Below are 14,816 nucleotides of genomic sequence, written 5' to 3'. Positions count from 1 at the left end.
CGAGCAGGCGACAGACCATGGGACTTCCCAGCCTATAATCACACAAGCCATTCCTTAGACTAAATTTCCATGCGTGGGCGTGCATGCATGTACTTTGGATATTGGTTCTATTTCTCTGAAGGACCCTGACTGGGTCAGTCAGCATGCAATGATTATTTGTTAAAGAAAAATGACGTAAGGCTTAGCTTGATCTAGTGACTCAGAAAAACCCATGACCAGAATGTAGCTCTTGGCTGTCCCTGTCTGCCTGGTTTTAGTCTCTCTCTCTCTCTTTTTATTTTTCTTCCCTAAAATGCCATTTAGTGTGTAGTTGGCTTTTTTAAAATTTTTATTTATTTATTTTTGGGTGTTCGAAGTAGGATCTCACTCTAGTTCAGGCTGACCTGGAATTCACCATGTAGTCTCAGGGTGGCCTCGAACTCACTGTGATCCTCCTAACTCTGCCTCCCGAGTGCTGGGATTAAAGGCGTGCGCCACCACGCCCGGCTTTTATTGCTGTTGTTTGATTTTTAGAGAGAGAAGGAGAGTGTGAGAGACAGAGAGAGAATTGGCGTGCCAGGGCCTCAGCCACTGAAATCAAATGCCAGATGCTTGCACCACCTAGTGGGCATGTGCGACCTTGCACTTGCCTCACCATTGTGCGTCTGGTTTACGTGGAATCTGGAAAGTCAAACATGGGTTCTTAGGCTTCTCAGGCAAGCACCTTAACTGCTAAGTCATCTCTCCAGCCCTGATTTTATTCTTTGAGCCAGGTCTACCTGCATCCCCAAACCCACATTGTCCTTACTTGGTAACATTCCTTCAAGAAGTATAGCAGTGAGGCTGGGAAGATGGCTCAGTGGTTAAAGGTGCTTGCTTGCAAAGCCCATCAGCCCAAATTCACTTTCCCAGCATCCATGTAAGCCAGGCACACAAAGTGGCACAAGCATCTGGTGTTCATTTGCAGCAAGAGGCCTTGGCTCACGCTTCAGCACATGCACACACACAAACATAAATAGTTTTTTTTTTAATTTATTTATTTGAGAGCAACAGACACAGAGAGAAAGACAGATAGAGGGAGAGAGAGAGAATGGGTGCGCCAGGGCTTCCAGCCTCTGCAAATGAACTCCAGGCACGTGCGCCCCCTTGTGCATCTGGCTAACGTGGGACCTGGGGAACCGAGCCTCGAACCGGGGTCCTTAGGCTTCACAGGCAAGCGCTAAACCGCTAAGCCATCTCTCCAGCCCCATAAATAGTTTTTTTAAGTGCAGCAGCTAAGTCCCAGGGAAGACCCTGATCAGCCCTGCTTGATCATGTGTCCATCTCTTCTCTGTACCAACCACTGTGTCACAGAAATGAGGCCAGCATGGGGCTTCTCAAGATCCGGGTCCTGACCTTTTGCCCCTAGGTTTCTAAGTTTCTGTGCTCTGAGCACTTTTGTCTCAGGTCTTATGTCCATATGGACCAGCAGCCACTACCACTACCTACCTCTCCTCCATCAGATGCACTGAAGTTTCCAGACCATCACAATACAGTCTGGGGAACAGTTGGAAAATCTGACTCCTCTCCCTAAACATTCCTGTCTCTCTTCTTCACTTGTAGCAAAAAGTCATGTGTATTCCCAGTATGCCCACAGCTGAAGATTTCTTCCCAACTTCTACTGTAGCTGTTTTGACCATACGATCAAATTTCAGCTAATAAGGGCTGGAGGGATGGCTTAGCGGTTAAGGCGTTTGCCTGCAAAGCCAAAGGACCCAGGTTTGATTCCCCAGGACCTATGTTAGCCAGATGCACAAGGGGCGTATGTGTCTGGAGTTCGTTTGCAATGGCTGGAGGCCCTGGTGTGCCCATCCTCTCTCCCTCTCTCTTTTTCTCTCTCTCTCCCTCTTTCTCTGTTAAATAAATAAATAATTTAAAATTTTTCAGCTAATAAGATATGACCATACTATGAGCCTCTCATCTCAATAGGGATGATGACCCCCCCACCTCCCCTTTCCCAGCTTCTCTTGCTGTTGCAGGGGATTGGGGAGCACAGGTGGGGCAGCCCCAGAAGGCTGAGGTCTGGGATTGCTTCATGAGAGAGAGACATCTTTGACATTTAATCTTCCGTGTAGCCCCCAAAGGCTCTTAGCCCCTTCTCTCTGTCCAGGTTACCTAGGTCAGGGACCTGTTCCTTGTTCTCTTCTGTAAAGCCGTGTGTGTGGTAAGAGCCCTCCTGGGTAAAGGACTTGGACACAAAGTCAGAAGATGCAGCCTTCGCAGAGGATTGGTCATTACACACAAGTATGGGGCTGAGTGGCCCCGATGTCCTGAAAACCACTGCGTCTACCAGGCTGTCCCACTGGGTCTCCAACCAACACAGCAGCATGGGGTGCAGGCCCTGCTATGAGAGCCCTTGTCAAAGTCAGCTTCATGTGCTGGCATGAACCTCTAGACCAGACACAGTCATGGGAGGAAGGGGACTGATTGAAGCTCACAGATCCAGGGGAAGTTCTGTAGTGTTGGAAGAAGCTGGTCCATGAGAAACACCACCACAACACCACAAGCAAGCCCACTCCGGGGACCCAGGCAGAGCCCCAGCACTCTGCATACATTAGGCTGGAACTCCAATCCTTCCCCAGACACACCTTAGGGCTGGAACCGAGGATCTACCCACAGTGACACCTCTTCTACCCAGGCAGCTGGAAATCCAAGAAGCTTTAATAAAACTGAATCAAGGACTGCAAAGATGGCTTGGTGGCTAAGGCACTTGCCTGTGAAGCCTAAAGATTCAGGTTCAACTCCCTAGAACCTACATAAGCCAGACGCACAAGGTGACACATACATCTGGAGTTTGACTGCAGTGGCTAGAGGCCAATTCTCTCCCTCCCCCCTTCTCTCTCTCTCTCTCTCATAAAAAGAACTGACTCTATTAGGGAATATCCATCCAAACTACACACCACTGGTGTTGGTTACTTCCTCACTGCTGTGACCAAATACCTGACCAGAAGCAACTTAAGGCCTTCAGTTCCAGGTGACTTTAGAGTCCTTCATGACAGGAAAGGCATGGTGGCAGGAACGTGATGCAGAGCTGGTCACATCGCATCCTGAGTCAGGAAGCAGAGAGAGAGAACACTAATGCTCAGCTCGCTTTCTCCTTTTTTTTTTCTTTCATCCTGTCCAGGGCCTCAGTCCATGCCATGGGTTCTCCCACCTCAGTTACCCTAATCAAGGCAATCCCTCACAGGCATTTCCAGATTTCCCCCCCCCACAGTGGTTCTAAATCCTGTCAAGTTGACAACCAGAGATTAACCAGCACACCCCTTTGCTCCCTCCACACCCTCCCCCTTCCCCTTTCCCAGATGGCCCTCCCCATGCTCCCTCATCCCGTGCACCAGGCTCTTTCCCTTCCTATGACCAGCAGAGAGTGCGTCTTCCTTACGTCTTATCCTTCCCTTCCTTGGGTCAGAGTGAAGGCATGGCAGGAGGGGCTGTGGAAAAGCAGTTGAAATATATGGCTTAGGGCTGGAGAGGTGGCTTAGGGGTTAAGCACTTGCCTGTGAAGCCTAAGGACCTCAGTTCGAGGCTCAATTCCCCAGGACCCATGTAAGCCAGATGCACAAGGTGGTGCACACGTCTGGAGTTCATCTGCAGTGGCTGGAGGCCCTGGCATGCCCATTCTCTCTCTCTCTCTCCTTCTCTCTGCCTCTTTCTCTGTCTGTTGCTCTCAAATAAATTAATAAAAATAAATGGGAAAAAAAGCCCCTTTCTCTGTCTGTCTCTTGCTCTCAAATAAATTAATAAAAATAAACCAAAAACAGTTAAAATATATATATATGGCTTAGAACTTCAGCGTCATCATCCAATTTATAGTGACAGTTGTGAATTGTGCCTCAAAGAAGCAGTGGGGAACCTGAGAGCCAATGACTAGGTGTGGCCCAGTCCTCTTGAGGAGGAGCTGGCAAGAGCCAGAGGACCCCTCCAAGCCAACACGTCCCCAAGAGGCTGACCAGGAAGCCAGACAACCACACATCCCACTGCCAAAGAGGCCCCGGGCTCCACCGACAGCTTAAGGCAGCTTCCTGGGAGGACACAGAGCCCTGCTCCCACATCACACTGCTCCCTCCAAGACAGGCCGACCAGAGATTCCCTGGAGAGGCCTCTGCTGGCTGCCACGCAGCTCGCACTCTGTGACTTTTGGCTTCTCTCTGCTGGGCCATCCAGACTAATTTTAACTCACCCTGCTGATTCATCCCAGAGCCCTGACCGTCCCCAGCCACAGCCGCTCCTCAGCCGGCCGAAACCCCACCAGTATGTCTCAACTTCAAAGGCATTCCCAATTGCTCCCAGCCTGCCTTCCAACCTCATCCTTCACCGATCCACTTCACAAACCTTCCCACCCAGCCACACTGGTCATCTTGGGGTTTCCAGTGTCATCCATGTGTGTTCCTGCCTGGATCCCAAAGCTTGCTCCAACCCTCGGCCTCCCCTGTGACGGGCACCGCCAGGGTCCACCTTACCCCCTCTTCCTGCCTCCATCTGGCCCTCCCCCATCTTCCAAGGTTCCCCCAGTGTGACACAATCATTTGGAGAAGCAAAAAAAAAAATTTGTTTATAAATTTCAGACACTGCCCAGCCAGCCGTGCGTCCTGTCCTCCTGTCCCACAGAGGCCTGTCTTTGCCTCATGCTCGAGTACACAGGGCTGGGATCAGGTAACAGAAAAGGCTGAAGTGAGAGAAGACAACCCCACACACACCCCCAGCTAAACTTCTCACAGGATCCTATGCACTTATCTCTGTCCTGTTTCTGGCTGGACATGGGGGTCTTTCTTTTCTTTTTTTTTTTTCAAGGTGGGATCTCACTCTAGCTCAAGCTGTCCTGGAATTCACTATGTAGTCTCAAGGTGGCCTCGAACTCACAGCGATCATCCTACCTCTGCCTCCCAAGTGCGGGGATTAAAGCACCAAGTGCACCACCACGCCCGGCTTTTGTTTGTTTTGTTTTGTTTGTTTGAGGCAGGGTCTCACTCTGTAGACCAGGATGGCCGTGAACTCACAGTACTCCTATCTCAGCCTGGCTTGGAAGTCTTATTTACTTATTTTTTATTGCACTGGATGTTTACAGAATGAAGGGGCCGCTGGAATGGGGAGAAGTCCCTATTCTTCTGCCCTTCCCTTCTCAAACAGCCTCTCCCCAGGAACCTCTGCTGCCTCCTCCACACTGACCACCCCCCCCCCCCCGAACTCAACCCCCAACCCTGTGCTCCATGGGGGTAAACTGAGGCTTCTCCAAATCGCCAAACACAAGGCTGTCCTGTGATGCTCTGATAGTTCCAGAGAGGCCTCAGCCACGGTGCTGGGAAAGTGGGAATGTCACAAAGGATCCCACAGGTGACTTGTGGTCAGGGACAATCCGGTGCCCCTGGTCGCTGTGGGTTTCCTTCTCCCAGGCTCTCCCAGCACCGCACGCATCATCCCAGGGCAGGGAACAGGTAAGGAAGGCGTGCACCTGGGGACTGAAGGCTGGGAAAGTGCAGAAGGGAAGCTGCCCCGCCTTCCCACCCGGGGTGGGGGCGGCGCCAAGGACGCATGCGCGACTGTCCTTGCCACGCTGCAGGACGTTTTCCACGTGGACAGGCGGCCGCGGCCTCCGCCCTGCCTCCTGCACCCTCCGTAGCGATGGGCGCCACCTTCTGTCCGCCTGGCGCTCCTGCAGGGAACACAGACTCCAGTCTGGGTGCTGGCCATCAGCCCTGGGGTCCCCTTCCTCAGGGGATCCCCGCTCAGGCACCTAAGTGTTGGTCTTGCTCAAATCAGGCTTTTTTGTTGTTGTTGTTTTGTTTTTTATTTTTCGAGGTAGGGTCTCACTCTAGCCCAGGCTGACCTGGAATTCACTATGTAGTCTCAGGGTGGCCTCGAACTCAACGTGATCCTCCTACCTCTGTCTCCCAAAGTGCTGGGATTAAAGGCGTGCGCCACCCCCCACCCCCTCCCCCAGCCCAAGTCAGTGTTTTTTTGTTTTTGTTTGTTTTTTCGAGATAGTGTCTCCCTTTAGCTCAGACTGACCTGGAATTCACTATGTAATCTCAGGGTGGCCTTGAACTCATGGTGATCCTCCTACCTGTGCCACCCAAGGGCTTGGATTACAGGCGTGCACCACCATCCCTGGCTCAAATCAGTCTCTCTCTCTCTTTTTCCTGCAGTGGCCAGAGGACAATATTGGGTATCCCAACGTCACTCATCTGCCTGTTCCTTTTTTTTTTTTTTTTTGGTTTTTCGAGGTAGGGTCTCACTGTAGCTCAGGCTGACCTGGAATTCACTATGTAGTCTCAGGGTGGTCTTGAACTCTTGGCAATCCTCCTGCCTCTGCCTCTGCCTCTGCCATCTGCCTCCCAAGTGCTGGGATTAAAGGCGCACGCCACCACGCCCAGATCCTGCCTGTTCTTTAAACATATTTTATTTATTTATTCATGACAGAGAAAGAGACAGGTAGATAAAGAATGGGCATGTCATGACTTCTAGCCGCTGCAAACAAACTCCAGATACATGCACCCCCCTTGTGTATCTGGCACCTACTATGTGGGTAGTAGGGAATCGAACCAGGGTCCTTAGACTTTCCAGGCAAGCGCCTTAACTGCTGAGCCATCTCTCCAGTCACCCACCTGTTCTTACTTATTCAGGAGCTTCCCTAGTGGTTCTCTGGCCTCTGATGGGGCCACTCAGCTATTTATGTGGGTTCTGGAGATTCAAACTCAGGTCCTTACGCTTGCCCAGAAAGTGTACTTACCCACCGAGCCATCTCTCCAGCCCCCAGCCTGCTTGAAAAAGATCATGGGGCTAGATGGTAACTCAGTGGTTAAGGCAACACTCAGTCTCAAGGCCCACATGCAGCCCCCACACCGTAGGAAGGTGATTGTCTCTGAAAGGTGGGCAAGGCTGAGACAGACAGGAAGGGCAGACTTTGGGGGGTGGTGACAATCTTTCATATCTTTTTTCTTGTGTGTACGTGTGCGACGTGCATGTGTAGATGGACGTTCGTATGTGAGTGGTCCCGCATGCATGTGGGTGCAGTGTGTATATGCTTGTGGGAAGGACAGCGCTCCAAGTCCAGTGTCTTCCTCAATCCCTCTCCACCTTGTTTGCTTTTATCTGGGTGCATGTATGTGTGTGGGTAAGGATGTGGAGGGGGAAGGGTGTGCACTGCCGCAGAGCGTGTGTGGAAGTTGAAGGACAACCTTCTACTGTGTTTGAGGCCGGGTCTGTCTTCTCGTTTTGCTCTGAGAAAGCCCACCGGCCCCTGCTCCGCCTCACCACTGTAGGCATGTGGGGATGATAGACGTGTCACCATATTTGCATCTGGCTTTCTGTGGACTCTGGGGATCCGAACTCTGGTTGGCAGGCTTGCAGAGCACTGAGCCATCTCCCCTGCATCTCCACCTTACTGGTTTTTGTATTTTTTTGTTTGTTTGTTTTAGAAAGAAAGAAGTTTGATTCTTATTTTTTTAAATACTTTATTTGAGAGAGAAATAGGCGGGGGGAGGGGGAGAGAGAGAGAGAATGGGCATGCCAGGGCCTCCAGCCACAGCAAACAAACTCCAGATGAATGACCCCCCCTGCCTTGTGCATCTGGTTTATGTGGGTTCTGGGGAATCGAACCTGGGCCCTTTGGCTTTGCAGGCAAGTGCCTTAACCACTAAGCCATCTCTCCAGCCCTCTAGCTTACTGTTTGAGACAAGGTCTTCACTGAACCCAGAGCTCACCCATCTGGCTATACAAGCTAGCTAGCAAGCCCTGGGGACTCCTCCTATCTCCATATCGCCAGTCCTGAGATTACAGGTATTTGACACCACACCCAGTTGCCATTATGTGGATGCTGGGGGTCCAAACTGGGTCTGCATTCTTGTGTGGCAAGCCCCTTTACCCACTGGGACATCTCCCCAGCTCCAATGTTTTGTATCTTAATAGAGTTTGAAGAGAAAGCTACGAGGTATCTGCAGGTTTCAGTCATGGGCACATAGGCGCTGGGTACCTGGAATCATGCTATTGACTGACTTGGTCTGGTGCAAGCGTCATGATGGCGCTGACTCAGGTCGATGGAGTTAGCCAGTCCTAGGCCTTCTTCAACTTTTTTCCACTCATGACCTCTTTTTACCTGAGAATGAAATGAATGTGACTTTGAGGTATCTACGTACATAAAATGGGTATGTGAATCAAACACCGGTAATAAGTCACACAGAAATTTATACTAGGGCCAGAGTGATTGCTCGGGGGTTAAAGGTGCTGGTTGATAAATAAAGCCTGCTGGGTTTGATTCCCCAGCACCCACCTAAACGTATATGCACAAAGCAGCACATGCGTCTGAAGTTCCTTGGCACTGGCTGGAGGCCCTGGGCACACCATGTTTTTCTCTGTGTGTGTGTTTGCGTGTGTCTGCTTCTCTCTGTGTCCTCGAAAGCCTTGACCGAGGCGAGGAACCAGATCAGATCAGATTCGTAGAGCAAGTTCAGGTTTACTGGCACAGCTGTCGGGCAAGGTTCACTGGTCCCGAGATGTGAGGTCAGGGAAGTCACATCCGGGACCCAAGGTGTAAGTCCCTTAAAGGGGAGGGCGGGGAGAGATGACGCCTTAGCTACAAACCAAGGGCAGGCGGAGGAAAGTAACTATTTCAAGGACGACGGAAAGCACAGGTCTCCTTATAAGGTTCCAACTAGGGAGGGGCGCCAGCCGTTGGCTGGCAGGGGAGTCTTGAAACTGCTGGTCCCGATCATGCTCAGGAATGTGGGTGACAGGGTTATTGGAAGGCATGGCCATCTTGTTAGGTCCTTTGTTCTGAGCACGCTCCTGCCTAACAATCCTCCCTCTCAAATGCATATGTAAGTCTTTCTTTTTTTAAAAAAAAGAAATGTGGGCTGGAGAAATGGCTTAATGGTAAGGCACTTGCCTGCAAAGCCAAAGGACCCAGGTTGATTCCCCAGGACCCACATAAGCCAGATGCACAAGGGGGCACGTGCAGCTGGTGTTGATTTGCAGTGGCTGGAGGCCCCGGCATACCCGTTCTCTCTCTCTCTTTCCCCTGTTTCTCTATCTCTCAAATAAATAAATAATAAATTTAAAAAAAAAAGAAATGTATCCTAAAATAATTTTGGTATACATATACTTTTATCATTTATTAAAGAGGAAAGAAAATTTGCCAACTAATATAATGCATGTGTTTGTTTATTTTTAAATAAAAGATTAAATCTCAGCTGAATATTTAATGCTGCATGGCATGCAAAATCTTCAACAATTCTTAGTCAATTGATACTTTGTTTATTTTTATTTATTAATTTGAGAGTGACAGAGAGGAAAAGAGGCAAAGAGAGAGAGAAAAAGAATGGGTGCGCCAGGGCCTCTAGCCACTGCAAATGAACTCCAGACGTATGTGCCCCTTGTGCATCTAGCTTACGTGGGTCCTGGGGAATCAAATCTGGGTCCTTTGGCTTTGCAGGCAAATGCCTTAACCACTAAGCCATCTCTCCAGCCTGTGACTCTCTTTTTAAAGAAAACTTTTTTCAAATGTATTTTTAGTTTTATACTCTGGAACCGTTACTAAGTGGGATCTTGCCCTTTCCTGTTGTCCCAGTGAACCTTTTCTTTTCCTTTTTATTTTCTTGGCTTTTTAAGGTAAGGTCTTGCTCCAGCCCAGGCTGCCCTGGAATCAGTCTCAGACTGGCCTTGAACTCACAGCCATCCTCCTACCTCAGCCTCCCAACTGCTAGGATTAAAGGCACGCACCAGCACACCTGGCTAAGCTTTTTCTTTAATGGTGCAAATTTCTATAACAGTTACTTCTTGCTTTGTCTGAACTGCCCTTCCACAAATTGAAACACATTTATTCTCCTTTGCTATGCATCTTTCTAAACATTCTACTCTTTTGTAAGAAATACACACACACACATATATGTGTGTGTGTGTGTATATATATATACATATATATATATAATTTATTTGAGAAAGAAAGAGGTAGACAGTGAGAGACAGAGAGAATGGGCATACCAGGGCCTCCAGCCACTGCAAATGAACTCCAGATGCGTGTACCCCCTTGTGTGTCTGGCTTACATGGGGCCCGGAGAATCAAACTGGGATCCTTTGGCTTTGCAGGCAAGCACCTCTATGTTATGCCATCTCTCCAGCCCTATTTTTTTTTTTTTTGCACTTGATACTTACTGAAAACCTGGTTAAAAGTAGTGAACAGTAACTATGACACAACCTGAATGTGATGCTGCCTTAAAATTCCCCCCCCCCAAAAAAAAACAAGTTCATTACTTCAAAACTAAGCAAAACTAAGCCTCATTCCAATTTTCAGGACACGGCCATAGACACAATCTTTTCCAGAAGGTAACCTGCCTGGCCTCTAGACCAATTCCCAGTAGGACTGGCTCCCTCGGGAAATCTTGTGAGCTCAGGCTTCCACCGTCCATGTATCCCTCGGCACTGTGGTCTTCCAACCTCCCTGTACGTGGCCCATTACCTCTGCTCACAGAATCTCAGAGCTTCTCCAGCCTCCGTCTCCAGTCTGCCATGTTCCTCCTGGAAACCAATACCAATGGACTAAAAACCATGTGGCCAGGTTTAGTCATAGAAACAGCGGCAGTCAAAACACCAATCTTCTTTATTAAGCTGCTGTGACCATCATACTTGACAAAGATAACTAAAGGGAGGGAAGAGGGCTGGAGAGATGGCTTAGCAGTTAAGCGCTTGCCTGTGAAGCCTAAGGACCCCGGTTCGAGGCTCGATTCCCCAGGACCCACATTAGCCAGATGCACAAGGGGGCGCACACGTCTGGAGTTCATTTGTAGTGGCTGGAAGCCCTGGTGTACCCGTTCTCTCTGTCTCTATCTGCCTCTTTATCTCTCTGTCATTTTTGAATAAATAAATAAAAATAATTTTAAAAAATAAAATAAAGGGAGGAAAGAGTCTTTCTTTTGGCTCATGGCTTCAGTCTGATTGTGGGGTGATGGAGTTCCTGGTAAAAGCACGGGGAAGTGCAAAACAATCCACATCACAGGCGCATCAAATCTAAGCTTCATGGCGCAAACTGTATCCTTCCCCTTCACCCTCTCTCCTTTCTGACAGCCCTTCCCCGCCCACAGGGTGCCATAGCATTCAGGGTGGGGCCTTTGCCTCGGTTAGCACTCCGGAAACACCCTCACCGACACACCCAGAAATTGCTTCTAAATCTAGTCAAGGTCTGGAGGTGCAACGGAGTGGGGGGCACTTGACTGCCACACGTGAGGCCCTAGGCTTAATCCCCAGTGCTGAAAACACAACAGCACTCAAACCACTAAGTCATCTCACAGCATCCTGGCTGCCTTCACAGTAAGCAGCAGGACCAGGAAGTATGGATCGTGACTTCCGGAGAGAGTCCTTAAAGATGGGGTACCCCCTGCTTCACCTCATTCTCTTTTCTGCTGCTGGAATAAAGATATGGTGGCTGACGTCAAGCCTTCACCTTGGTTCAGGAGGTGGTGGCCGTGTGAGATTGAGGCTCACGCTGTAGTGTGGTGTATTAGCTGGGGCCACATACCGCTGGACGTCTGAATGAAAGATGCACTAATACTGTCTTCTGCAGAGTGTTTTGTTTTGGAATTTTGCATGAGCGGTGATGGAATTTAAATCAAGGTTTCAACATATATTCAGGAACGTGAAGCAGTTGCTTGTCAGTTTGGCCGCCTAGAACCAAGACTAGTCCAACTAAAGCAAGTTTTACACCCTTGAATGTTTGTTTTGGTCTTTCAGCTTGAAGTTCTTTTCTTTTTTTTGTTTTTTTGAGGTAGGATCTCCCTCTAGCTCAGGCTGACCTGGAATTCACTGTGTAGTCTCAGGCTGGCCTCGAAATCATGGTGATCCTCCTACCTCTGCCACCCGAGTGCCAGGATTAAAGGTGTGTGCCACCAAACCTGGCCTAGCCTGAAGTTTAAAAAAAATCTATTTTATTTTTATTTATTTATTTGAGAGAGATAGAGAGAATGGACGTGCCAGGGTCTCTAGCCACAGCAAACAAACTCCAGATGCACGTGCCACCTTGTACATCCAGCCTACATGACAGCAAACAAACTCCAGATGCACGTGCCACCTTGTACATCCAGCCTACATGGGTCCTGGGGAATCGGACCTGGATCTTTTGGCTTTGCAGACAAGCACCTTAACTGCTAAGCCATCTCTTCAGTCCAAGCTTGACGTTTCTAATAAGCCCAAGCTTTTTTCTTTTGTCAAGGCACTTGCGTTGGTGTATTTGTTGATTTAACACAGGGGTCACAAAACTGAATGCCCACAGAGGCCAGGCATGTTAGTTCAGTGGCTTAAGTGGTCTTGGGGAGGCGGGTGGGCAAGAAGGAATGGCGGGGGTGGGGGTGAGATAGAGGGATGGGTGTGAGCTCAGTACTATGGGGTAGCTGCTACTCCGTGACAGCCGGTGGTCGCCATGGGGGAAAGCAGGATCAGAGCCACCGTGTCCTTGGCTTTTTCAAGAGGATGCATGACTCTGGATTGTTATTTGCACTAAGTCTCTGTTTCTGTGACAGTGAAGGAGGACGACTCAGCATGGATTTCACACAGGCACTCACCTGAGTCCTCCAGCTGGACCCAGGGCAGCACCAGGTGCCGGATGGTGTCTTCCCCTCCGCAGGCGTAGTGCTGGGCTTCCCACCACCTCTTCCCCATCCCTGACCCAGCGCACTTCAGCCCAGGGCTGGCACAGCTCTCAAATCACCACCATACGCCCTGGGCACACAGCTGCCACGTACACTTTGCCGCTGGGATATCCGATCCATGAAGAGACATCTTGGACAATGACGTTGAAGAAGGCCAAGACCCCTTCCGTTCTGCATCCAGACTCACCGCTGTCTCACACCTGAGCCTCAGGAAGGATCAGATGGAGTTTGCGTCCATCCGTCTTCACCACCAGTGACTCACTCCCCTTCCTCCAGTTGCTGCCCATCTGTGTACCAAGATGCTGGGAAGTCCACCCGAGAGAGCTCACAGATCAGCACTAGGCATTCAGAGATTGTGAAGGTCAGGGACACCTTGTCCTGGGGGCTCAGGATGAGCCCTGGGCTCTCTTGAATGGTGAGAGTGGCTGAGTCCTGTACACCAGGGCAGCTGAAGCCCACCAGGACCCCACTGTCCCTGCACCTCACAGCTCGCAGGACGAGTCTGTGTTGCAGGGCTCCGGGCTCCACATGGCCTTCGGCTCACTTGAGCACTTCTCCATTAAGGAACCAGGTGCCCTGGATGATGGTGGGGAGAGCGAGCAAAAAGACAGCATCTACAGATGATTGGGCTTCTGAGTGGGAATGAAAATACTTAGTAGCAGAGGCCAGTAAGTTAAAAAGGAGATATAAAGGGAAGAGAAAGGAAGGGAGGAGGGTACTTAATAGGTTGATATTGTATATATGTAAGTACAATGATTGAGATGGGGAGGTAATATGATGGAGAAGGGAATTTCAAAGGGGAAAGTGGGGGGGGAGGGAGGGAATTTCCGTGGATATTTTTTTTATAATCATGGAAAATGCTAATAAAAATAAAAAAAAAAAGAGGGGCTGGAGAGATGGCTTAGCGGTTAAGCATTTGCCTGTGAAGCCTAAGGACCCCGGTTACAGGCTTGATTCCCCAGGATCCACGTAAGCCAGATGCACAAGGGGGCACGTGTGTCTGGAATTCGTTTGCAGTGGCTGGAGGCCCTGGCGCGCCCATTCTCTCTCTCTCTCTCTCTCCCTCCCTCCTTCACTCTCTGTCTGTTGCTCTTAAAGAAAAAAATAAATGTGTATATATATATATATTTATAAAAGACAGCATCTTGGCTGTCATGCACCTGTACATCCTTAAGTCCCGCCACCAGGTGAGCTGTGGCCGCCAGGTGTGCAGAGCCATGGAATACGACACAAGGACTGTGGCTGCGTCTCTGAGGCAAAAGGATTTATTGAGCTGGTTTAGATGCTAGAAAATGGAATGAGCCGGGCATGGTGGCGCCCTCCTTTAATTCCAGCACTCAGGAGGCAGAGGTAGGAGGATTGCTGTGACTTTGAGGCCACCCTGAGACTCCATAGTGAATTCCAGGTCAGTCTGGCCTAGAGTGAGACCCTACCTTGAAAAACCAAAATTTAATTAAAAAAAAAAAAAAAAAAAAGGAAAGAAAGAAAAGAAAATGGAATGTGAAAGGAATGGGTTGAGCCCTCTGTGCAATGCAGGTGTTTACTATTAACTAAGGAATGGGACGATCCCTCTGAGCAATGCAGGTGTTTACTGTTAACTAAAGAATGGAATGAGCCCTCTGTGCAATGTACCATGACCTCCCTGGATCTCTTTGCTTCTAAAATATCTTTGTGATTACATAGCAGCATGTTTCTTGCCTCAGTTCTGTCTATGTGACCTATGTAATCAACACCTTGTGACTTCTTATAATACCGTGGTTATGTGGTTATGTGGCTATTTCCAATAAGAGCTGACACTCCCAGCAGTTCGAGGCTGCATCCTGAGATCCCAGCCTCGGGGATACAGACCTGATGCACCAGCTTTCTTCTTTTTCTTTCTTTTTTACCCAACATTGCCTCACATTCCGTGAGTCTTACTTGTGCTATACCGGACCCCATAACACTACGCAGAAAAATGACCAAGTACTGGCGTAAGTTCCCACGGCTACCTGACTGGGCAGCAGTGCGACATGTGTCTGCTGTGACCAGAGCTAAGAATACCAGTACAGAGAAAGCGCAGGGAGCCAGTCTGAATGGTGTACAGTGAGCCTCTGCTGGCTATAGATGGCTAAAACAGAGCAGGAATGGCTTTGGGTAGGGAGCAGTTCATGAGAATAATTGTTGCTT

The 14,816-nt window shown here is 49.4% G+C and overlaps 1 protein-coding gene across 1 annotated transcript in view; it reads right to left on the bottom strand.

Annotated features, from left to right (window-relative positions):
• Positions 1-12,660, bottom strand: part of LOC101599994 (apolipoprotein L6) — a 42,967-nt gene extending 30,307 nt beyond the window's left edge. The window contains exon 1 of the mRNA XM_045152263.1: positions 12,564-12,660. Within this exon, the coding sequence (XP_045008198.1) occupies positions 12,564-12,660 (97 nt within the window). The remainder of the gene's footprint in view (positions 1-12,563) is intronic.
• Between the last annotated feature and the right edge of the window lie 2,156 nt (positions 12,661-14,816).

Source organism: Jaculus jaculus, chromosome 6 (assembly GCF_020740685.1).
Source record: "Jaculus jaculus isolate mJacJac1 chromosome 6, mJacJac1.mat.Y.cur, whole genome shotgun sequence".
Lineage (NCBI taxonomy): Eukaryota > Metazoa > Chordata > Mammalia > Rodentia > Dipodidae > Jaculus > Jaculus jaculus.
Note: the sequence above shows the minus strand (reverse complement) of the source record. Positions and strands in the feature narration are given on the sequence as shown.